Source organism: Apis laboriosa, unplaced genomic scaffold (genome assembly GCF_014066325.1).
Source record: "Apis laboriosa isolate Shangri-la unplaced genomic scaffold, ASM1406632v1 scaffold34_cov151, whole genome shotgun sequence".
Lineage (NCBI taxonomy): Eukaryota > Metazoa > Arthropoda > Insecta > Hymenoptera > Apidae > Apis > Apis laboriosa.
The window spans coordinates 5311636-5335121 of NW_025222928.1; the positions used below are offsets into that span (position 1 = coordinate 5311636).

General features: G+C 24.0%; 5 protein-coding genes across 9 annotated transcripts in view; 4 read left to right on the forward strand and 1 right to left on the reverse strand.

The window, feature by feature from the left end:
* LOC122715378 overlaps nucleotides 1-7855 on the forward strand; it is a 9882-nt gene extending 2027 nt beyond the window's left edge. Inside the window, exons 1-8 of one of the 2 annotated variants that reach the window (XM_043937520.1) lie at nucleotides 1071-1511; nucleotides 2829-2965; nucleotides 3047-3171; nucleotides 3336-3475; nucleotides 4339-4550; nucleotides 4838-5078; nucleotides 6631-6878; nucleotides 6969-7855. In XM_043937520.1, the coding sequence (XP_043793455.1) occupies nucleotides 1376-1511; nucleotides 2829-2965; nucleotides 3047-3171; nucleotides 3336-3475; nucleotides 4339-4550; nucleotides 4838-5078; nucleotides 6631-6878; nucleotides 6969-7202 (1473 nt within the window). In that variant the 5' untranslated portion in view covers nucleotides 1071-1375 and the 3' untranslated portion in view covers nucleotides 7203-7855. Of the gene's footprint in view, nucleotides 1-1070; nucleotides 1512-2828; nucleotides 2966-3046; nucleotides 3172-3335; nucleotides 3476-4338; nucleotides 4551-4837; nucleotides 5079-6630; nucleotides 6879-6968 lie in introns of those variants that run through there. The other variant, XM_043937521.1, reaches the window with a different exon arrangement.
* A 341-nt stretch (nucleotides 7856-8196) lies between these two features.
* LOC122715028 (vacuolar fusion protein MON1 homolog A) lies at nucleotides 8197-10856 on the forward strand. The gene is made up of 7 exons (XM_043936897.1): nucleotides 8197-8574; nucleotides 8798-9120; nucleotides 9197-9440; nucleotides 9523-9807; nucleotides 9874-10064; nucleotides 10132-10234; nucleotides 10309-10856. Exons 1-7 carry the CDS (start codon nucleotides 8302-8304, stop codon nucleotides 10447-10449), a joined length of 1560 nt encoding a protein of 519 aa, XP_043792832.1. The 5' UTR covers nucleotides 8197-8301; the 3' UTR covers nucleotides 10450-10856.
* Nucleotides 10857-11179: 323 nt separating this feature from the next.
* Nucleotides 11180-13584, reverse strand: LOC122715029 (pre-mRNA-splicing factor 38). 2 transcript variants are annotated; one of them, XM_043936900.1, is made up of 4 exons: nucleotides 13461-13584; nucleotides 12229-12381; nucleotides 11708-12075; nucleotides 11180-11635 (listed from the first exon to the last, which is right to left on the reverse strand). In XM_043936900.1, exons 2-4 carry the CDS (start codon nucleotides 12237-12239, stop codon nucleotides 11265-11267), a joined length of 750 nt encoding a protein of 249 aa, XP_043792835.1. In that variant the 5' UTR covers nucleotides 12240-12381; nucleotides 13461-13584; the 3' UTR covers nucleotides 11180-11264. The 2 variants fall into 2 exon arrangements, with proteins under 2 accessions (XP_043792835.1, XP_043792834.1); XM_043936899.1 differs by lacking the exon at nucleotides 13461-13584 and having other exon boundaries at nucleotides 12229-12501.
* On the forward strand, nucleotides 13518-18654 carry LOC122715030 (LHFPL tetraspan subfamily member 5 protein). 3 transcript variants are annotated; one of them, XM_043936901.1, is made up of 7 exons: nucleotides 13518-13867; nucleotides 14340-14514; nucleotides 14794-15016; nucleotides 15128-15322; nucleotides 17494-17581; nucleotides 17857-18011; nucleotides 18277-18654. In XM_043936901.1, exons 3-7 carry the CDS (start codon nucleotides 14800-14802, stop codon nucleotides 18507-18509), a joined length of 888 nt encoding a protein of 295 aa, XP_043792836.1. In that variant the 5' UTR covers nucleotides 13518-13867; nucleotides 14340-14514; nucleotides 14794-14799; the 3' UTR covers nucleotides 18510-18654. The 3 variants fall into 3 exon arrangements, with proteins under 3 accessions (XP_043792836.1, XP_043792837.1, XP_043792838.1); XM_043936902.1 differs by having other exon boundaries at nucleotides 14384-14514; XM_043936903.1 differs by lacking the exon at nucleotides 13518-13867 and adding an exon at nucleotides 14123-14294 and having other exon boundaries at nucleotides 14384-14514.
* A 434-nt stretch (nucleotides 18655-19088) lies between these two features.
* On the forward strand, nucleotides 19089-22482 carry LOC122714955 (cilia- and flagella-associated protein 36). Its single transcript, XM_043936766.1, has 5 exons — nucleotides 19089-19563; nucleotides 19813-19988; nucleotides 20062-20252; nucleotides 20352-20676; nucleotides 20758-22482. The coding sequence occupies exons 1-5, from the start codon at nucleotides 19455-19457 to the stop codon at nucleotides 21019-21021; spliced, it is 1065 nt and encodes a 354-aa protein (XP_043792701.1). The 5' UTR covers nucleotides 19089-19454; the 3' UTR covers nucleotides 21022-22482.
* Nucleotides 22483-23486: the final 1004 nt, after the last annotated feature.

The following is a 23486-nucleotide window of genomic DNA, read 5'->3' on the forward strand; positions in this document are numbered from 1 at the left end:
ATATATATATATATATATATATATATGTATATGTATATATATATATATATGATAAATAGCAAATAATCCTCATTGCGAAATGGAAAATGACTCAATGCCTCTAATTTTTACATTGTTATGTTAATTGCAAACATATTTTTACAATATATTTGTTATTTTAATCAATTTAATATAAATCAATTTAATAAATCTAATTAAATTAATTGAAAAATGATATTATTATATATTCAAATTTATAAATGAAAAAAAAAAAAAGAAAAATATTTCATATAATATAATTCTTTAAAAAAAATATTTATTTTATTATATATATATTTTTTTTCATTTTTTTATGTTTGAAAGAGATATTCATATCTTATGACTCATTATAATACAAATAACATAAATATATTGCAATAAAGGTAGTTTCTTTGACCAATGACATGATAGTTCATGACTAAAGTACCGTAATATGAAGTAAGCGCATCGAAATACTAATGACATCAGCACGATAACATTTATAATTTAAATGATAATAATAAAATTTCTATTATTCTTAATCGTTTTAATCCTTTTATAGAAATAACATTATTATGTAATGTTATTATATAAATTATGAAAAAATTAAGAATTAAAAAAAAGTATTTTAATCCTGAAATAATTAATAGATTTCATTGAAATATATATTAAAATTATATATTAAATATAAATTATTATTTGAAAAAAATAAATGATCCTGATCCATGATATATATAATATGATATATATATAAAAATTGATAAATTTTGAATTGTTGATAATTTTTTTTTTTTTTATTATTTTACGATGATATCACAGTTTCCATGACACATGCTACTATTTATAAATATTGCGTACGTTCAGCAAAATTTTGTTGTGTGTATTATAAAATATTTTAATGAATAAAAAATGCAAATTGTGATTAATAGTGATTATTTTATATATCTATACATATATTATTTTATATGTCTATACATATATGTCTATATATCACTATTATGCATTTTAGAACTTTACTTTGTCGACAGACATTTCGTGTCTAGTAAGCGTTCAGAAATGTGCTATAACTGTATTGTGACGTATTTTTAGTACAAACAACAGGCGCGCTATCAAAATGTCATGAAAGATATTCAAGTATTTAAAATTCGAATAAAAAATAATTGAAAATCTTTAAAATGAAATTTGTCCGTATTTAATTAAAAAATAATTGTGCAATTTAGTTAGGTTAATTATATTATTAGAATAATATAAATTAATATTTATTATTTATTAATAACAATTAGGTGTTGGAATATTATTTTAATTGAAATGTTATGAAGTCAAGAATTTTAAGTGTGATAATTAATGAACTATTTAATATAATAATTTATTAGTGCTGATGGATTCCAATAAATGTAAAATGTGCGCGGTTTTCAAATCCGCATTTTTGCGAAATCATCTGACAGAAACATTTGTATTAGCATTAATTTTCACAGATTTCGGATTTCAATTGATATCATTGCTCAAGTTACCAGGTAAATTTTCAGTATAATAAATTTAATAATAAATAATCCAAATTTTTAATCAAACAATTAATAAAATAAATAATTAGTAAACAATGTTCAAATTGCCGAAAAAAATATTATAATAATGATTTAATTAAGTTCAATTTTTTTATATATCTTAAGAAATCTAAAAATAATTTAAAGAAACATTTTGTTCGACATTGACGATAATAATTATTAGTTTTAAGGTCATTTTTAAGGCTCAAGATATTCCTTTTGAATATATTACAAAGATGAAGCAGGTGTACTTTATTGAATACAATAATCTATAATTTAAGAACAGGTGGAAATTGACTGTTAAGGAATTTCTGTTATTTAAAAAATAAAATAATAAATTGCAGACATAAGATGTGAAAACTGTTCTTTGATTTAATATGTCAGGAACAAATTGAGTTTATGATCGTACGATAAGATCATTTATAACTAGCGATATATGTAAAAAAAAATGAAGAAAACGATTTTAAAATTATAGTTATTGATTATGATTAAAGTCGTTATAGTTATTAATTATAATTAAAGTCGTTATATTTATTGATTATGATTAAAATCGTTTAATTTTCATTAAAAAAAAACAAGGTAAACAAAACATTATTATTAATAATGTCAAAATAGAAAACTGAAAATTTATTTTTTTCCTTAATATGAATTTTTTATTTAATTAATATGAATTTTAATGAAATTAAATAATGAATAAAAATCATATTAAATATAAAAAAATAGTTAAGATTAGTGATAAAATATTTTTAATTTTTTCATATATTATACTTCCTTCATGTTATATAAATATATTTTAATGTTTAGCTTTTGAATTAGAAAAATTAACATTGATTTTTTTTTTCGATGACCATGTTAAGATCATTAAGAATGACTTATAATCAAGGAACTCTATATGATTTAGACTTATTATGTGCACGATATATTGATCGGTACAAATCCTGCAATGCCCTACTTTCGTTCATTACATTAGCGTCTGTATGGAATGACTGGCGTCCAGATGTCTGAACACTAGTTTTATTCTTTTTCGTTAGAAAAAATCTCAAAATCTTAACCGAATTGAATTTTTAAAATATTTTATTATCTAATATTATTTAATTAAATTTTTATTAGAATTGTTATAAAAGTTCTTAATTATCATTAAAATATATATAAAATATATATAAAATAAATATAAATAAGTTCTGAAATGTATAATAATATATAAAAATTATAATAATGTATATAAATATTGATTCATAAAAATTTTGATGTATATAAATAACTAAAAATTTATTTCATCTTTTTTTTTAGCACTTTCCACAGAAGATAAATTAGAATACAATTTCTATCCTGTTGCGAGTGGACAGCTTCAATTCCGGATAAAAGCCCCAAATGATGCTCATATCGCTCTTACCACGGGTCCTCAAGAGGGAGAACCTATGTATGAAGTAAGAATCACTAAAAAATATTCTTATTATTACTATTATTTGAAGAAATAGTCAAATGCATAATATATATTAATATTATAGGTCTTTATTGGTGGTTGGAGCAACAGCAAATCCGTAATTCGTAAAAATAGAACAAAGCCTGATGTTGCTGAAGTAGATACACCTGGCATTCTTAGTGCAGATGAAATGCGTGGATTTTGGATAAGGTAAATATTAAAGATAATTTTATTGTTAAAAACAATTTTGTATTTAATAATTTTATATCTTTTAATTTTTTTATCATATTTTTTAAAATAATTTTTAATTTTTAATTTTAAATGAATAAATCATGTTTTATAATATCTAATGATATTCTTTTTAATTCTTTCAGATGGAATGATGGTGTTCTATCAATAGGTAAAGAAGGTGAACCAAGTGCATTCCTCACGTATGCCGATCCAGAACCATTCGGAATCGGTTACTTTGGAGTATGCACTGGTTGGGGTGCTTCTGGTGAATGGTTAATCGAAGGTAAAATTATTTTCTTTTCTCATCATGTACTCTATGTTTTTAAACATATTTTTTTTCATTAATATGTTAAAAATTTATAGTAATTTACATTTAGAAATAGTTTTATAGATAATATTATGTTATAATAATATCAATAGAAGTAATTATTTTTATAAATCTTGCTTAAAATAAAAATCGCATGTTATAATTATATTTTACTTGGAAAAAATATTTGATAAATTAAAAATTTTTATTAAATTATATATGTGGAATATAAGTAAATTACTATTCTCAATTTATTAATATAATTTTCTTGCTGATATTTTATTGGATTTCGAGTGGATTTTAATGCATCGTCATCCATACAGCCATATGTGTAGGTGGTCACGATCGTTGTACGTAAAGTATATAGTCTGCCAAGAAACTATTTGTATTAGTTTCCTTTAATAGATTTTTAGTTATGCTCGAATGTGTTTAATCCTAGCACGTTTTTCCTTTGCCTCTTACAAATTAAATACAAACTTTTTTTTGAAAATGAATACCATTTAAAAACGGGCACATGCACGAGAACGAAATCCTAGATCACATATATTTTGTCACGCTTACATCTTACTTTAATATGACCAAAACCACTTTAAACTTACAATTGAAGTAACTGGTATATAATTTTATCAGGTAAAACTAATTTTAAAAATTAATTATCAAAAATAAAAATATTTCATAATTACGTTTCTTTATAATTTTTATAAAAATTATTAATTATTAATTAATTCTTTCTTCACTCTATGAATAAAAAGAAATTGGAATTTTGAGAATATATAAATAAAAAGAAAAAATTAATTCTAAAATTTTAAGTAAAAATTAAATATTTTGTTTTTCATAAGGACGTGGCTCCTTGTCAACAAAGAATGAATTAGTCTACAAGTTTCATAATATAAGGAGTGGCTCGGTTCTTATTGAAGTGAGAGCTAAAAGTAACGCGCACATTGCTCTGACCAACAAAAAAGGCGACTCGAGTCCTATGTATGAAATCATCCTTGGAGGCTGGGAAAATACAGCATCCGTCATCAGATATGATTGTAAACAACCTGATAAGGTTCGAAATTGATAAAACATAAAATTATTTATTGATAGATTATTTTTATTTTTTGTCTTATTTTACCAAAATTAAAAATATATTTATATTAAAATTAGATCATACAAAAAAATTTTTATATTATATATTTAACATATATATTTGCCATACAAAATATTAAATATATATAAGCCATATCAGGCATTAAAATTAAGAATAAAAAAATGTTAAAAAATTAGAGTACAAATTTTGGGTTAAATCAATATCCTGTTTCCTGGGTGTAAAAAAATTAACTTTTGCACCGACAGGTGCGTGTAAATACACCAAATCTTCTGAACGAGAATGAAACAAAGAAGTTCGCGATTTGTTGGCTTGACGGTCGCATCATGGTCAGAGTTGGTAGTCTTAGTGGTTCTGTGATCATGGAATGGCAGGATCCTACACCAATTGGTGTGAGCTACGTGGGTGTGCGTACCGGTTGGGGAGCAACCGGCAAATGGAAACTTCAAACTACACTGTATCCATCCCCTACGGCTCCCAATTATCAAAGTAATTTGCTTGTTAAATATCTGTTTTTTTCCTGGTTTTTCTTTTTCTGCTTCTTTTTTTGCTTTTTTCCTTCACTTCAATTCTATTCTTAATGATAAAAATTATTGATTGTCAAATCACTTAGAATATAGAATTCTGAGTGATTGAAGTCTATTCTTTATTATTTTCATATTTATTGCAAAAAATGAAATTGTCTTATAGTAAACAAATATGAATATTTAGATAAATATATACTTTATGTGATTTTTATTTTGTTTTAATTTGTATCACTTATATTATTATGATATTCAAAGCATAAATTAATTTCTTAGATAATTCTATTTAATTATTATTGCAATTATTTATTTTTTTACTTTATATGTATTTGCTTCTTTCTTCTCTAACAGATCTTGGGATCATTAAATGATAAAATTGTTTTTGCTTGGAATTTAACATTGTAGAGATCAGATTCGTTTTTTAGAGAAACAATAAAATTAAGATATTTATTTTTAATAACTAAACAACTATTTTATAGATTTCACAAAACTATTATATACTTATATTTATTATTATTTTTATGAATGATTTTTATAAATGATCTTTATGATATAACAATACATTGAATATTAACTTCATTTTATACTTGTCTACGCATTAAAGTTTCCTACGCATTAAAAATGCTTATTTAATTCAATTAACATGTCAATTGTCATGTCCGGTTGTTAAAGTATTAACATATTCACTGTGTCACATGCTTGAGGCATTACTTTATAAGATGATTTATTAAATATTACATTGAGTATATATACAATATATGTTTATCAATTATTAAGTCCTATTATAAGTTTCTAATATGCAATAAATATACTCTTATGAATAAAAGCATCTGATATTTAATATATTATTAAATTTTTATATTTATAATCATGTATATTATATACATAATTATATATACATACAAGTTATATTATTATACAGTTATATTATTAAATTATATATAACTACAAACAATATTATATGGAGATCATTGCATTATTATCTTCTGTATTATTTTTTAAATATCTTTTTTTCAGAATTGAATCTCACTCTATATCTCATAATATTTTTCATTCATATGAATATTGTTTTTTATTATGACTCATCTTATTAATCTATTTATAATATTCCGTATAATTTTGGTAATAATTATATTGAAATATTATGAATATATATTTTGAAAATTTTCATATATATTATAATTATAAATATTAATATCATAAATATTCTTTAATAAAAAATATATGAAGCATGAAATATTGCATTTAATCAAAGATATGTGAAAAAGCATGTTTCTAAAATTTGTTTTTATAAAATTATATTTTATTTTTTGCTTATCAGCAGTATTGTTCAACATAAAATAAGATAAATCTTTATCTATTTGACAAAAATAAAATGAAATAGAAAAAAATTTATTTCCCATGTAATTAACAATTAAATAGTATTATCTCATATTTTCTATTAATCTCATAAAAAAAATAATTTCTGATCATTTGTAAAATGCTAATATATTTATTTTTATAACATTTGCTTATAGATGTGAATCCAACAGCTCCACCAGTGGAAGGAGTAGGAGTAGATATAGGAAAATTTTGTTGGTGTGAAGCATCTGGTGGAATAATTCCACCATCTGCAGTCCAAGGAGGGAAAGATATTGATGGGAATGATTTGTACGTGGGTAGAGCCTATCATGAGGGTGCTCTTCTTCCTGGCAAAGTGAAGCTAGGAGATACAATTTGTTATGTAGCTTGGGGTGGAGAGGAACATCTAAAAAATGATTACCAGGTAGAATATAACAATTAAATTCATATCAATTGATATTCTTCTTAAAAAAATTATAAAAATTATAATATAAAAACAATGATTTGATTCTAGGTTCTCTGTGATTGTAATCCTGTATGGGTACCAACAACTGGGAATAATATTCCTCACAATGCAATTCCTGGTGGTGAAACAGAAGATGGAGAGCCACTTTATGTTGGACGTGTACAACATGAAGGCTCTACAACAATTGGCAAAGTGCAACCTTCACATAGTGTGTGCTACATACCATATGGAGGTGTTGAAATTGCATATCCTGAATATGAGATCATGGTACAGCGGGATTAAATTGAAATTACTGCACCAACATCGATGAATTTATTAATGAATCATAATTGCTTATAATGATATTATTTTTATATTTTAAACATGATAAAATATTAATAGTAAATTCTATCATGAATTAAAGAAAAAAATGTTTTATGAGTATGAGAATAATTATCCTATTTAATAGTTTGCGTAAGCAAAAACACATAAAATATTTACAGCCTAATAATCAAATTTAATTATTATCGGCATTTTAATAAAAAGAATCGAATGTTCTATCATAAGATTAATGAGAATCTCTTATGTGTGCAAATTAGTCTAATTATAAATGGGCTGATCTTGATTCATCGATTAATTGGTATAAACGAGCATACACTTCTACACAGAATATAATTACACATTAATATAGAATATGCAAATAAAAAATTAATGATGTATATGTATAGCTAAGCTATATAAGCGTAATATTGATTATATATAGCATTATTAATTCTTGTTAGATGTTCATATAGTTTGAAAAACATATTGCTTGATTATAATATTTTGAATGAGAATTATAAAAAACATTTTTTTGATAATCATGCAGTGATTTGATGCACAATAATTTCCGCTTTTTTTACAATTGTTGATTTTGGAATATTGTTATGAAATAATAAATAATATTTCTAGAAAAATATAATGCATTATTTTATTTCAATGTATTTATTTGAAATTATAATTTTATCTAACAAATATGAACGCGTTAAGAAGCATTCAGATAATTACATATAAATTATCGATATGTTGTTAATATAATATTATTGAATATTCAATATTTATTCAATATTATTCAAAAAATTATTAATATTAATTTTGAAATATTGATTGATCATCCATTAAACTATCAAAAGATAATTAATTTTTTTCATTAATTAAAATATCGATTAACATTTGTAAACTCTAATATAGTGATTTTTTAAAAATGTATTAAAATTGGCAATATTGCTTTCAGTTTGTGCAATTTGTTCCAAATAAGCCGGATTTAACAATGGCGGCCAATCCGTCATGGATCGCTGTTAACTGTCAATTAAGAAAGGAAATTTTAAAATAGTCGCAGATCAGAAGTGTTTTCATTATAAAAATGGCTGCAAAAGAGCCTAATAACATCGATGATGGTATTGCCGAACCAGGTATCGAACCTGGTGCTTCTGCGGAAACAATGCTTGTTACTACCGATAGTTTTGAAGAATATGAGCAAGAAATGAGCAATAGCATTGATGATAGACAAATGAAAGAAAGCACAACGAGTACTATTTCAGAGATACAAGAAGATGTTCAAGACATTCCAATTACACCTACTGCATCTAATTCACAAGAACTTCAAAAAACAACTTCATTCGATGATTCCGAATTAGTATGTTTCATAACCTTTTTTTTTTTTTAAACATTTTAAAAAAATATATTTCAATTTAAAAAAAAAATTAATGAATCAATTCAAATATCGAATAAAAATAATAAGGATTGTTTTTAATAATTAAGAATCACTCAAAAAGTTATTTCTTTTTAAAAATTATTATTAAATTATATATTGAAAATCTTAATCAAATTTGTTTAATTTAATTAAAATTCTGTTTTAGGAGGATGTTACACACCGATTAGGTCAAAGTAATATTGATTCAGATCCTTTACGTTGTAGAACATGGTTAGCACAAAAAAAACATGTATTTATTTTAAGCCAAGCAGGAAAACCCATATACTCTAGATATAGTTCAGAAGATAAACTAGTCACAGTTATGGGTGTTATGCAAGCTCTAGTTTCATTTGTTCAAGCAGGCAGTGATATGATTAGATCTGTTCATGCAGGAGATACTAATTTTGTATTTGTTGTAAAAGGTCCATTAATTCTAGTTGCAGTGTCAAAAACACTTGAAACTGTACCTCAACTTACATTACAATTAACGTTTGTATACTATAATAGAATATATATTACTTTATTTAATTCTCTTAAGATATTTATATAAATTTTTTTATTGCAGATATGTATATAACCAAATAATTTCTGTGTTAACCCAGTCACAATTAACTAGAGTATATGAACAACGTAGAAATTTTGATTTAAGAAGATTATTAACTGGTAGTGAAAGACTGATAGATCATTTATTAAATTTTATGGACAGAGAACCTGCATTCTTTTTAGGAGCTATTAAATGTTTGCCTTTATTACCATCCATGAGAAGTTCTATTACACAAACTATTATTCAAACATGTGGTAAAATCAAGGTAATATAACTTACAAATTATTTAAATTAACATTATATTACAATTTTTGTAAACAATATTAATCAGAATTAACATTTTTCAGAATTTAGTATTTGCAATACTTCTAGCTAATAATCAATTAGTAACATTAGTTAGAATGAACAAATTTTTTTTACATCCTGTGGATTTACATATAATACAAAACTTAGTTGATAGTTCAGAGTCACTTAAGACTGCTGAAAGTTGGACACCAATATGTCTACCAAAGTTTGATGCCAATGGTTATATGCATGGACATGTATCATATTTGGCTGAGGATTGTCAGGCATGCTTATTGTTACTTACAGTTGATAGAGATGTCTTTTTTATTCTTTCTGAAGCAAAACAAGTAGGTGACACAATAAATGTTTATAAAACATTTAAAAAATAATATTAAAAATAATAAATTTTATAGAAAATTGTAGAAAAATTAAGGAGAACAAATTGCTTAGAAGCAATTAACGAATCTATGAATAAACCATCAATTAAAACTGCTGATATTGGATTGCCAGAAATGCGACATGTTTTATATAAATGTAGAAGCACAGCACAATTTTGGAGTCCTGGATTTCAACCTCCATATACAACAGATGAAGAAATAGAACGGTAATATTAAAAAATATAAAATAATCAGATAAAAACGTAATAATGAAAAACTTTAATTTTTTTATAGTTTGTTAGGGCTTTATCAATGTTTACATCACAGATTACACAGCCCAAATCGACCATTAAAACTTATATTCCAACAATTAGATAAAGAGACTATGTTAGCATGGGTAAGCTCAAATAAATGATGTAAATATAATAAAAATTATTATTATGTTGCAATTAACATGTATATATTTTGTAGGTAACATTAGGTTTTGAATTATATGTTACATTTGAACCACTTGTAACAAAACCTGATGCAATTGAGGCAGTGAGTAAATTGTTAAAATGGATAAAAAAAGAGGAAGAAAGATTATTTATTTTAAATTCACCCACATTTTAAATACTGATGTAATAAATTTTAAAAAATTATAAAAATGTATATTTGGGGGGATAATTTAATTTAAAATGACGTGAAATGCATTAATTATTTATATTAATCTAACGAATTATAAATTGCTAAAAAGAAATTATTATTCACGATAAATGCATTCACGTTTCTCTTATATGATACTTGATACTATACTTTGCTCACCATTTTTTATTATAAAAAGTACTATTATAAGTACATATGTGAAAATGTATATATTTAAAAGCATTACGCATGTAATGTGGATTATATTTATAGACAGGCTATGACATTTTCAATTTATTTTATTACATGGTGCTTGAGAAAACTTGTCATTGCATTGTTAAAAAAAGATTATTTAAAATACAATATCTTTTTATATCATTTAAAATAACATAAATTTTACAAATTATAAAATAATTTGTTTTTAACAATGAAAGTGATAAATTTCCTCTAAAGTTTTGTAAATAAACGTAAAAATGGCCATTATTTCATAATATTAAATCGAAAGTAATGATTCCAAATAGAATAAATAGAATGACATTAAAAAAAAAATATATTGTCACAACATATAATGTACGGGTATTATAAGCTACTATGTAGCGTTTCTATAGATATAAAATCCTATAATTTTAATACGAAACTATTCCTTGTATATGTTACACATTATTGTTAATCGCAATCGAAATGCAATATATATGATATAAAAATTCAAGAGATATATCATTTTACGTTTTTTATTTACCTGGTAGTTATAAAAATTAATTCTCATATTCTGTACAATATTTTTCATATCTTGATATTTCAATTCAATGCCTAGTTCTATCACGTTCTCGTCTTCGTTCTCGATCTCGATCTCTTTCTCTATCTCTATCATCTCGTCTATGTCGATCCTTGTCTCTATCTTTATCTTTATGCGAAGAATGACTTTTAGGAGATTTACTTCGTTTACGTTCTCGTCTATCTCTATCTCTATCTCTACTTCTCGATCTCTGTTTTTCTCTATCAGATTTTTTATCAGAACGTGAATGTCTTTTATCTCTATCTCTATGACGATCTCTATCCCTATCATGATCATCTGTTCTTTTGCGAGTTTCTTCTTTAACTGGAGGTATATCTTCATCTTCTGAAGATTCTATTCCTTCATCCATATCATCTTCTAATGCAGATATTTTTGCTTCTATAACATAGAAATGATTATTTGAATTATTCTTATTTTTTGTTCATATGTTTATAAATTTAAAAAGTTTACCTAATTCATTATTTTCTTCAAGAACATGTCTTTTTTGTATTCTTGGTAGAATTACATCACAACATCTTTCTTCTCTAAGAAGGTCATCTATAAATTCATCCATATGGATCAATTCAAATTTACCTTGTTTATTTTGTCTTCTTAACTTTCTATTGTCATTAAATAATGGTTCCAAATATTTATAACAATCTAAAGAAGATCCTGTCAATCTCATATACAAAGCTCCCAGAGCACGAACATATTTAAATTCTTCATTTTTTATAAATTCTACTATAATATCTTTTTCAGGTTGTATTTGCAACATTTTTAATATTAAACAAAGAAATGGTGTTGGTTTTACATTTCCACCATATACACCACCTATGTACCTATATAAAATATATTTGTTTTTGTTAATAGATTATATTCTAACAAAATTTTAAAAAATCCCAAAAATATATAATAAAAACAATTAAATAGTATATTACATAAATAAAATCACAAATAATTTATTTAAATTATATTTAATAATATTTACTAACCTCAATTCCATAGCTTTATCAACCAAAAGTTCTGCAGTTAAAGCAAAGCATTCTTCTTTCCAATATTTTGAATCATATACTCGAGATCTAATTATTTTTTCTACTAAATATTGTGGATTTGTACCTCTAATGGATTTTGCATCTTTTACTGTTCTATTAGCCATTTTTAGATTGTATATAGGTTAGAAATATATTTTCAAAACAAAACGTACATTTTAAATAATGTAGATAGATGGCAATAGAATACATTTAATAGGGAATTTTTTAAATAACTATATTTATTCAAAATATATTTCAAATATGAATAAATTAATTTTTATTTAAACTATTTACTTATAACTTATTTAAACTTGATGATTAAAATGAAAAAAATATATGATGAAAAAATGACAATGATAATTTAAAATTTGAGAAATGAAATAAAGATAATGTAAAGATAAACAAATTAAAATTGCAAATAATTTTAATTTTTCTTAATCATTTAACTTTAAAAAATATAGAAATTAATATTAAATACTATGCTTTTTCTCAAAAGTAAAGTTAATCAATTTCTAAACCATGTATCTGTAAATTAATATTTGTATTATTTATATAATAACATATCTTAATAAAAAAATTAATTCTATCTTAGAATTTTTTCCATAGAATTTCAATTTAATATAATAGAAACTAAATATGTTTTATAGAGATATAATAAATTCGAGAGATACAGTTAGTAATCATGTTATCACGTCACTACAAAAATATGTAGAGTCCGGGACCAAGTGAAAAAATATATAACTTTTCATTTTGTATTCGATTTATATCTATTTTCAACAATTCTAGAATTATTTAATTTATATTTAAAATATTTTTTTTATTATAATATTTGTTTCTATTTGAAAGTTTCAAATGATAACTGTATAAATAATATTACATATGTTTTTCAATATCTATCAATATTATATGTAAAAAAAGTTAGAAAATGTTCTTCGTTTATTCATTTATAATATTTTTACATTAATATTTTTAAAAATATTTTATATTTTCTAACATAAAGAACAATATTCATTTTTATTTTTTCAATACAACAAAGAATAGTCTCTGAAGAAAAGCCTACATACAAATCGACATCCCTACTCCTCGCATTCTATAACGACATCACCTTTCTCTTGAGCTCAGGGCCCATAAAAAGGCCCCATTCACAGTTCTCATCTCATTCTCTCACATTAGACTCCCTCTTTTTTACTTACTTGACAACCTTAGTTCACCTGGACAGCCATCTTGAGCTACACAACGCGCTATCATAGCTTGTCCTCTTTAAGACGTATTTTCCATTCGTCGAGGTGATCAGCTGCATCAACTCGTAACTAGCAGCGGCTATGTGAATCGATTCAACGGACTTACCATCCTTTATCCTAATTCTTCTTTTGCAATCTCATTTATATTTAAATCGAAATTCTTTCTTTCAAATAAATATTTTAATTAATTTCTTCTATGTGGAATATTCGTTTCTTTTTTCCATATAGTGTATTTAAAAGAAGTGAAGATTTTTAAAAAATAAAATAAAATACAGTGAATTAGTGAAATTTAGTGATTGTTAATTTTAAACATGTCTTCCAAAATACCTTGAGTTTAACGGAGAAAGGAAGAGAAAAAGGTATGTCAAAGATTGAATTGAGTTTGGAAGAAGCTTCAATATGAAAGTTCTTAATGATTTAATCGAATATACATATTTTTCTTAAGAAATTGTTACTATTTTAATTTTTTTAATTTCAAAATTTAAGTCTATATTTTTTTAATATATAATGTAGTATATTGCATTATTATTTTTATATATTGACATAATATATATTATGTTCTAAATATAAATTTTGTTTAAAATTTTTAATTTTGTAATTTTCGATTGGAGCAATAAAATGGTTTTGATTTTAAACTCGTATCAAAACGCGCGCCTTGTTTTGTGCGCTGTTTACAAATTGATGTATCAATCAGCAAATTTTATAAATACTTTTATAACATAAATCTTTATCTTCGATCTGTAACTCGAGAATGAAACGTTATATTTTGATCGAACCAATAAAAAGGTAATATGATTAATGAATCGCGTTTTATTACATTCTGATCAATAGGTCGTTACAAAGAAAAACGTGCTATATTTTTTTAATCCTATCAGTGAATATTCTGATGCAAATGTCACGAACGGCACTAGTACCGATTTAATGTGAGAACGAACACTTGAAACTCAACAAGAAATCGCAGAATCGGTGATGAAGAAACATTGAAGACGATCGATTTGCGAAGAAAGTATGTATTTGCGTCTTTGATAATATTAATAAAGTAATCTTTGTAATGATTATAGCAATGTTTAGAAAAAGAATTAATAAAAAAACTCGATTAATATCAAATAACATATTGCTCGAAAATATTGAAAAATTAATATTTATGATATATTTTTGTTATTATATATTTCTTGAAATGAGGAAAATCTTAGAACGATTTTTTTTATCCCAATATCTATATTTTAATAATTAAAAAATCACCGTATCTTTTAATAAGAAATAATCAATAAATATGTTTAATTAGAATAAAATGGGTTCGAAGATAGAATATGTAGAATCGTCACATATGTATGCAACGAATTACATTCGTAATTCGAAGGCAATTGGTGTTCTCTGGGGTATTTTCACCATATGCTACGCCATAATCGGAGTCGTAGCTTTTATCACTCCAGAATGGCTGGGTGACTTAGAACACGAGAATCCAGGAAGATTCGGTCTTTGGACTAGATGCAATTATGGTGGTAATGGTAAATTCATTTTTTTACTTTTTTTTATTTTCAAGAACCAATATCGTAATATCATAATTTTCATTGAACTTGTTTGTAAATGGCATCGTTTTTTCATTTCATTTCTCTCAGGTGAATTAGGTGAGGAATGTATAGGCAGATTGGATGATCTATCGACAATCGCGAATGTTCCTTTCAGAATAAGCACTATTCTAGTCGGCATCGCGGTCATAATCGCTTTATTGACTATTTGTGCGATGCTCCTGTTTTTTTTTTGTCAGAGTACAACAGTTTTCTATATCTGCGCCTGGATGCAAGTAGTTTCAGGTAATTATTGCTCCTCCTATTATTATTATTAATCGTGCGTGATAATTGTAATCAAATCTATTTATTTCTATAATACATGAATATTTCATTCTATGATTTTTTTCTTAAGTATTTTTTAATATTTTTATCGAAACAAAATAACATACAAAATAATACATCGTTTTTAGAAAATATAACACGATTAGGTATTCTCGCGAGCTATTGCTATAATCGTCTGCATAATACCTTATCATCGCAATGCAATTGAAAATTACGTATACCAAAGCTATTGGATCAGATAGTGATGCAATTAAAATTTCAATGCATTCTTGTACTTTTCTATAATAAATTATTTTTCTATATAAATTTTATTTGTCATTTATATGTATCTTATGCCGCATTCAAATGTTAAATCTTTATCTTTATTTAATTTAATAGAGTTGAAATAATCTATTAATATTATTCAATATTTTTTTTTCTTTAGTCCGTTTTTTTCAGATTTTTCAAATTAATCTTTAAAAATTTTTTAGAATCATTTATATAAAATCTATTTATTTATCATATCTATTTATATAAATTTCAATGATTGATATAGCATAAATTATTATTTATTTATTGCTGATTTAAAGTTAGTTAAGTTTTTTTTATTATCAATTTTCTTTTAAAATAGAAAGAGTTTCGGAATTGTACTTGTGAAATGCAATACAATAATGTTTAAAATGAAGATGTTTTAAAAGAGAAATATAAAATAAACCGTTATAATACACAATAGCTAGTTTACCTATTGAATAACCTCTCTATAATTAATATATTCAGTCACAGTTATTTCAGAATTATATTTTTATTTAATATTATTTTAGAATGAAATAATATTTTATTTGATTATTCACATATTATAATTATTTATAATTTTTCCTATTATTATATTATTTCATTATATTAATATTTAATATTTTAATTCTATTTATAATATAAAAGAAATGAATTTTTAAATAAATGAAATAAAATTTTTTCATAGTAAAATAGAAATAATAATAATTATTAAATTAATCAAATACGGATATGCTTCTAAAATGCTTGTCTGCACGATGCTGACCTAATTCAAGAACATTGACATGCTTGATTTATCTTACAAGTTACGCGATGTAGTAATAATATTCATGATTGCTTATTCGAAAATTTGATAATTTTACTCTTTTTTTTTTTATTTCATTAATAATAAATAAGATTATCATTCACAACAAAATAAAATACTAGACTTTATCATAAAATATAAGCTAGATCTTGAATAAGAAAGTTTTTCATCCAAGATTTATTTAATTTATTTAAATATTATAAAAATATAATATTTTTAATTAAATAATATATATTTTTATTTAAAAATATATTATTTTATATTTTTTAATTATTTTATTAAAGAATATTTTAATAATCAGATAAATTTTAAATTAAATTTTAAGAAAAAGTTTTACAGTAATATCATCATTAATTAAAAATATTTAGTAACAATCATCACTGCTTCGTATACGGATAGTGAAAGTTGGTTGAAATGTGAATCAGCTCTGAATAGAAGGTAAACATTTACTCTCAGAAATTGATTATACAATATATATATATATATATTCACATACACAATATATATAAAACACATATGTAATATACAATGTATCAAAAATTTTGCATGTAATCGTCATAATATTCATTAAAATCATTTATATATCGTTTTTATTCTTTATGTTTTACATATTCGAAAATATTTATAAAAATATTGTAGTGGTTCTTATTAACAAATTTATAATCTTTTATATTATTTAAAAATTACCATTTATTGTTGATTAAAATTTTGGCAACATTTTGTTTATTGTTGTTTTCAAATTAATAAATTTGGTTTTTATCACTTTGTCATTCATCTTCTTTTACATAAAAAGTAGTTTTATTCTACGAAACGAGAAAAGCAAGACTCGAACCTTTCACTGTTGACTTCTAATATGACATCCGCGAAAAGAGATAGTTCATTGAAATGCCAACTATGTTAATCATATTCTCGTTTGGCGAATTATAGCTTCAAAAAAAAATAATTTTAATATAAATTATTTAAAAGTTTAATATAATTAGAAATTTATTTATTGTTGAATGTTTAAATCACATTTATAATCTTTATCCAAAAAATAATATTCTTTTTATTTTTTCAGCAATATCTATGGCCATCGGTGTCTGTATTTATCCATTAGGCTGGGATTCAGCATTAATTCGAGCTGTCTGTGGTGCAACTGCATCCAGGTAGATATTCTAATAAATAAATATCTGCTTATTTAATCTCTTATAGAATATGTTTTTCATAATTATCTAATTTTCAATTTTTTAATTGATCATTTTTATTATTTTGATTCTAACTAATACATATAATATCAAAATAATAACATTAAAATAGTTATTTTCTTACTAATTACAAATAATGATAAATGCAATTATTTTATTTTTCGTTCAGAACGAACTATTATTTCGATTAAAATTTAGTGGAAAAATTAATGTATTTTAATTAATATATTTAACAGATACAATCCAGGAGCTTGTGCAGTTAGATGGGCAATACCGTTAGCAGCGATTGCCGCTTTAGACGCTGCTACCTTGGCTGCGCTCGCTTTTATCCTTGCATCTAGACATGTCAGACTTCAACCAGAACCATTCAACAATGGTTCCTTATACAAAGGTATAGGTCTTTCTTTTATAAGAATTAAATTTCAACTGAAGTCTGTATAAATTAAATAAATTTATTTATGATTATTTGATTATCATATTTATAAAATTGAGAAAATGAATTTGAAAGAAAAAATAATTTATTATTTCTTGCGATTTATTTTTGATATTTCTTTTATTTTTTTTATATTCCTTTTAAAAATTTTCATTACGATATCTTATAGACAATTAATGTTCTACAAATACAATATCTTTAAAATATTCTTTTCATTCTTTAGGTGAAGTAAATCCAGGATATGTAAACGAAGCACAGAGTGTTGCTGGTTCCCGGAAATCTCTCTCCTTACGACCAGTCCTCTTGGTCGCTCCGCCAGAACAGGATCGCTATAGTGAACTCTCCAGAGCAAAATCTCACTCACATCACAGCCTTTATACACCAGCGCCATCGCATCCAGCCCATACGATCTCAACGAATACTTTGAATCATTCTCAACATAACTTCCAATTGTAAATCTTTGAAGATAATATTGTTGTACATAATTTATTATATTATGCTACACTATTTTTTATTAAGATTATTCTGATTAAGATATGAGAAAATAGAAATATTGTAAATAATATCTGAGAATTATATCTTTCATGTATTATTTTTTTTTTTGTAAAATTTTATAAAAATTAATAATAATTCTATCCAATCATAAATTTCTAAAAAAATCTGAAAATTAATAATAATTCACAACATTTTTTTATTTTGTAAATATGTTGACATAATTCTTAAAATTTGCTTTTGCAATGTATATTTTATGTATGTAATTAAAATTAGTTTTTTTTTTATATACATATAAAAAGTATCTGGTAATTGGTATTATGATAAAAAAGTAAGTGATTTTATATATAAAAATAAGACAATTTAATTTATATATAAAATCATTTTCTTTCAGATCGCCAATTATCAAACATTTTATTTATATATAATATATTGTATATTCGTTTGTTTTATCATTTGTTTCCTAATAAATAAATAATTATAACTACCTACAAAACATTCATTATCTTATCTTAGGAACTTATAAAAACTAATACACTCTCTCTATCCTTCTTTTTATTATAAATAAGTAATATAAATTAGTTGTTTTACAGAAGGAGGAAAATCTTACATAATGTGCAAGTTATATATAATAAATAAAAACACCAGAATGAATCAAAGACATTTTATAATTATTGCTACACCTATTCTATAAAAATGTTACTTTATAATAAAAAAAATTCAAATAAAGAATTATGTATTAATATCGCTTCTGTTCATTCGCGCAAGTCTAAAGCAAAGTGTTTTGCCGTACGGTAACTATGACTACGCTTAAGAAGGGACACCAATAATACGTGTCAAACCTTTATTGCAAAGAAATTCGCAAAAAATCAATTAAACGTGCTAAAAAAATTCTCCGCATCGCACAAAATGAACGAAAAAGATGATAGCGCTTGGGTCTTTGACTCTTTGATTGGTTTTCTTCAAGGTCCTATTTGGTCTACGCCTCTCATTACTTTCATTGAAGAGAAATCGCTCAGTAAGTTAAAATATTTATGCAATAAATCATTTTATATCATCTATATTAATATTTATTTCTTCCTTAAGATTTTCTTGAAAATTCTCTTGAAGATGACATTATTCTTTCTATTAATTCTAGATTTATGGAAAATTATAAGAAAAGATGTTACTATTTTATTCAAACATCATACGATAAACAAATCTTTTAATTTTTCAAAAACGTTATCTTATACTTCAATCGATTTTTTTTTGTTTTGTTTTTTCACAGTATTCGAAGCGGATGTCGAGGAAAATGATGAGTATCAAAAGATATATCAGGAGTACAAAAATCTGGTGGATTTATTGCTTGGTTGTTTTATGGAAGACATGGGAATCACTCCAGAACAATTTGAGTACGCTTGTACCGTAAATAAATATACAAAAATGCCTATACAATTCCAACAGGCGAGTTAAAAAGATTTCTTAAATAGAAGTTAGAAAAATGTAAAACGTGTATTGATTTTGATACTTATTTCAGAATTTGTTTGAACAAATATGGGCTGCGAACGAGTATGAGATATTCAAGAGAATGATGATACAGAAGAACCTGGAACTTCAACTACAAGCTTTGAATATGATCGAGCAAAAGTATGGCCTCACACCTGTATCCTTGATGTACGAAACGGATACATCAAACGAAGATCCTCTAGTCATGGAAGAATTAATTCAGTAAGTCTTGTTTGTTGAACAAGAATAAAATAAATCACATAATTATATATAATTAAAATGTTATAATTGACTTAAAATTATCGAGACAAAAATATATAGGAAACATGTATTGGAAAATGATTCGAAAGATCAAAATATATCCTCAGAAACTTCGCTTATCAGAGAACACGAATGTTTGATAGCTAAATATAATAATGAAAGGATATTGTTATCAGAAACTTTAAAAATATTACAAGAAAAAAAGGGAGATTCATCATCTTTTAAAGTAAAAGAAGAAGAAGCAAAAAAAAGAGAAATTAAAATAAAAAAAGAAAAAGAGGAAGACGAGGGAGATAAAGAGAAAGAAAAAGATACTCATAGATTTCCTAAAGCGCTTCCTTTAGATTCTATATCTACAAATGAATCAAAATCAAACGAACAAAATGTATTTATAATAATATTAATTATTTATATAGAAACAAATAAATCAAATTCATTATGCTATTTATTATATTAATTTTTTTAGATATCAGAAGAAGATATAAAAAAGAGACAGGTTTACTTGAAAGCTAGACGCGATAAATTGGTAGCATTAAAAAAAGAAGCAAGAAGTCAACGATTGGAAATGAATTCAACGAGACCGAGTTCCGCAAGGACAATAGCGGAAGCAACGATTAAAGGGGAACAAGAATTAAAATTACCAGAATCTCTAGATCCATCCATATTGCAAGTACGCAAAGCACTCGCAGCTCGTCTCCAAACTGAGGTAGTGCGTAAGCAAACGAATTAATGATAATGATTCTTATAAAGTGAAAAAAATTAGGATATTAATATTTTATCGCGGTAAGAATATTCTTTCGAGAAATATCATATACAGCGATTAAATTACACTTTTTTGTAGACGTTTAACATAAAAATAGCAAAAAAGTTTATAAGGTAACGTTCAGAAACTTTGAATTAAGATGATCAATCTAAATAACAAAATGATTTACAATTACGCCTAAAACAAAACGAGTATAGTTTTTTTTTCTTTTTGTATACAATTTCAAGTATTCATTACATCGGTTTATTTTACCTTTGAATTGAAATAAGTCTGATTTAGGATCATTACAGTTTGCACATAAGTATATATTTCCGCTTATGAATACCGACAAAATGATAAATAGTTTTTTAAGGTCACTTGCATTATTTTCTCTTACTCATTCGATGCGTTTTTCATGATTATAATCATTGATATTAATTTTATTCGTGAGAGAAAAAAAAAAATAAAAAGAAAAAGCATACAATCTTTCTATAACAATTTGCATAAATCTTCAAAACAAGTGATATAAATAAATAAAAAATAAAAAAAACATAGTGTTTCTCGTTTTTTATATGTTTTTCATATTTTATAGAAAATTAACATCTGTAAATATTTCAATTTTTATGTTTGTTTTTTTTATATATAATTAATTCTTTAAATGAAATTATATTTTTTATTTGATCGATGTAAAGAGAAGAGAATGCGAAGATAACATAAAAGTTGTGTAATACACAGCTTTTAATAAATGCTTTCAGAAAATTATAAATACGCTGTAAAATTTGTTTTACATATAATTATCTAATAGCATAAATTGTATAAATCACAATTAGAAGATAAATAGAACTGAAAATCAATGATCATTATATTTATACAAAGAAATATTCTTTCTTCTTCTTATTCTTTGTGAATAAACATTGAGGTAAGTTATGATTCTGATTATTGATCAGTTCTTTTAATTTTAGATTTTATTTAATTATTCTCCGCAGTTCTACAACATACTTTTATTCTGTGTAACACACAATTATCATTCTCACTTCTTTCCTCTTTTAGTTATATAATTATATAGACAAACTGATTTCGTGACAAAATACGAGTATTCTTTAATTTAAATAATAATATAATAATGTAAATTTTATATTTGTAAAACAAAATCAAAATCAAAATACTTATGAAATTTAAAATTCTTTATGCATCTTGTTTGTATTATATTGTTTAAAATTATATATCAATATATATAATTTTTTAAATTGATTACTAATTAAAATATATAAAATATAAGAATTTTCACTAGTCGCTTTTCACCATGAATTCAACAATTCGAATTTCTTGCTCATCTAATCAATTATTATTTATACTTCTCTAGAATAAAATGCAAAATATTTCTTTTCCACGGTTTTCCATTTAATTATTATCATACTATACATAAATCAAAGTTTTTAATAAATAACTACAGATATCCTTTTTTTTTATTGTTTGCTCTAAATTCAAATGATTTTTTTTAACTTTTTTCGAATATCTTCTTATATAAAAAGATGTCTTTCTCTGTATATGTGTGTGTGTGTGTGTGTGTGTGTGTGTGTGTGTGTGTGTGTGTGTGTATGCGCGCGCGTTATATTAATTATATTATATTATATTATATTATATTATATTATATTATATTATATTATATTATATTATTATTATTAACACGTGATATTATACAATGTGTTCAATTTTTTTCTTTATTTTTAAATTATGTAATATCATATGACATTACATTAAAGTATAACGGCTGTACGATTTCTTTTAACTTTCAGCGACACTGATTTTACATAAAATGTTTAAAATTTTTTTCTTTCAATCATTGAAAGAAAGAAAGAATTGCAAAAGTATTTACTATTTTCAACAATTATATTAAATAAGATTCATTGAATACATATATATACATACATAGGTACATATACATATATACATATATATATATATATATATATATATATATATATATATATATACACATATGTATATATAAACATATATATAAATGATTATATATATATATAATCATAAAATTGATTTTCTTCTGGTTAAGAAAAAATCGACTATAAATAAAATTATAAATCGATTATATAATTATAATCGATTGCAAAAGCGAAATATGAAAAAAGCGATTAATACATGCATATTAAACGAAGAGGAAGCTGGAATAAAAAAAAAGAAAAACATTAATTGAGTTTCATTTTCTTGATCTTCGAATACTCGAGTAATGCGTTCCTTTGAGGAACATAATATACCTCAAGCTTGTATTCAACAATTTCATTTTTTTCTTATATATATTCAAAGCACCGATAATAAGAATATTAAATAAGAAAATAATAATAATGAAAGCAATGCACAACAAATCTGAAACACTTCATATAAATATACGTATATATGTGAGTGCTGCGTATGAAATTTAGCTTACATAGCATTTA

What these genes read in the sequence shown, in the direction of transcription:
- LOC122715028 (XM_043936897.1), top strand. Translation starts at nt 8,302, where the DNA reads ATGGCTGCAAAAGAGCCTAATAACATCGATGATGGTATTGCCGAACCA. An exon ending in TTCTTTCTGAAGCAAAACAA is followed by an intron (nt 9,808 to 9,873) that starts GTAGGTGACACA and finishes TAAATTTTATAG; the next exon opens with AAAATTGTAGAAAAATTAAG. An exon ending in ACAGATGAAGAAATAGAACG is followed by an intron (nt 10,065 to 10,131) that starts GTAATATTAAAA and finishes ATTTTTTTATAG; the next exon opens with TTTGTTAGGGCTTTATCAAT.
- LOC122715029 (XM_043936899.1), bottom strand. Translation starts at nt 12,392, where the DNA reads ATGGCTAATAGAACAGTAAAAGATGCAAAATCCATTAGAGGTACAAAT. An exon ending in GATAAAGCTATGGAATTGAG is followed by an intron (nt 12,076 to 12,228) that starts GTTAGTAAATAT and finishes TATTTTATATAG; the next exon opens with GTACATAGGTGGTGTATATG. An exon ending in TGAAGAAAATAATGAATTAG is followed by an intron (nt 11,636 to 11,707) that starts GTAAACTTTTTA and finishes TCTATGTTATAG; the next exon opens with AAGCAAAAATATCTGCATTA.
- LOC122715030 (XM_043936901.1), top strand. Translation starts at nt 14,800, where the DNA reads ATGGGTTCGAAGATAGAATATGTAGAATCGTCACATATGTATGCAACG. An exon ending in CTGGATGCAAGTAGTTTCAG is followed by an intron (nt 15,323 to 17,493) that starts GTAATTATTGCT and finishes TTATTTTTTCAG; the next exon opens with CAATATCTATGGCCATCGGT. An exon ending in CAATGGTTCCTTATACAAAG is followed by an intron (nt 18,012 to 18,276) that starts GTATAGGTCTTT and finishes TTCATTCTTTAG; the next exon opens with GTGAAGTAAATCCAGGATAT.
- LOC122714955 (XM_043936766.1), top strand. Translation starts at nt 19,455, where the DNA reads ATGAACGAAAAAGATGATAGCGCTTGGGTCTTTGACTCTTTGATTGGT. An exon ending in CATTGAAGAGAAATCGCTCA is followed by an intron (nt 19,564 to 19,812) that starts GTAAGTTAAAAT and finishes GTTTTTTCACAG; the next exon opens with TATTCGAAGCGGATGTCGAG. An exon ending in TGCCTATACAATTCCAACAG is followed by an intron (nt 19,989 to 20,061) that starts GCGAGTTAAAAA and finishes TACTTATTTCAG; the next exon opens with AATTTGTTTGAACAAATATG.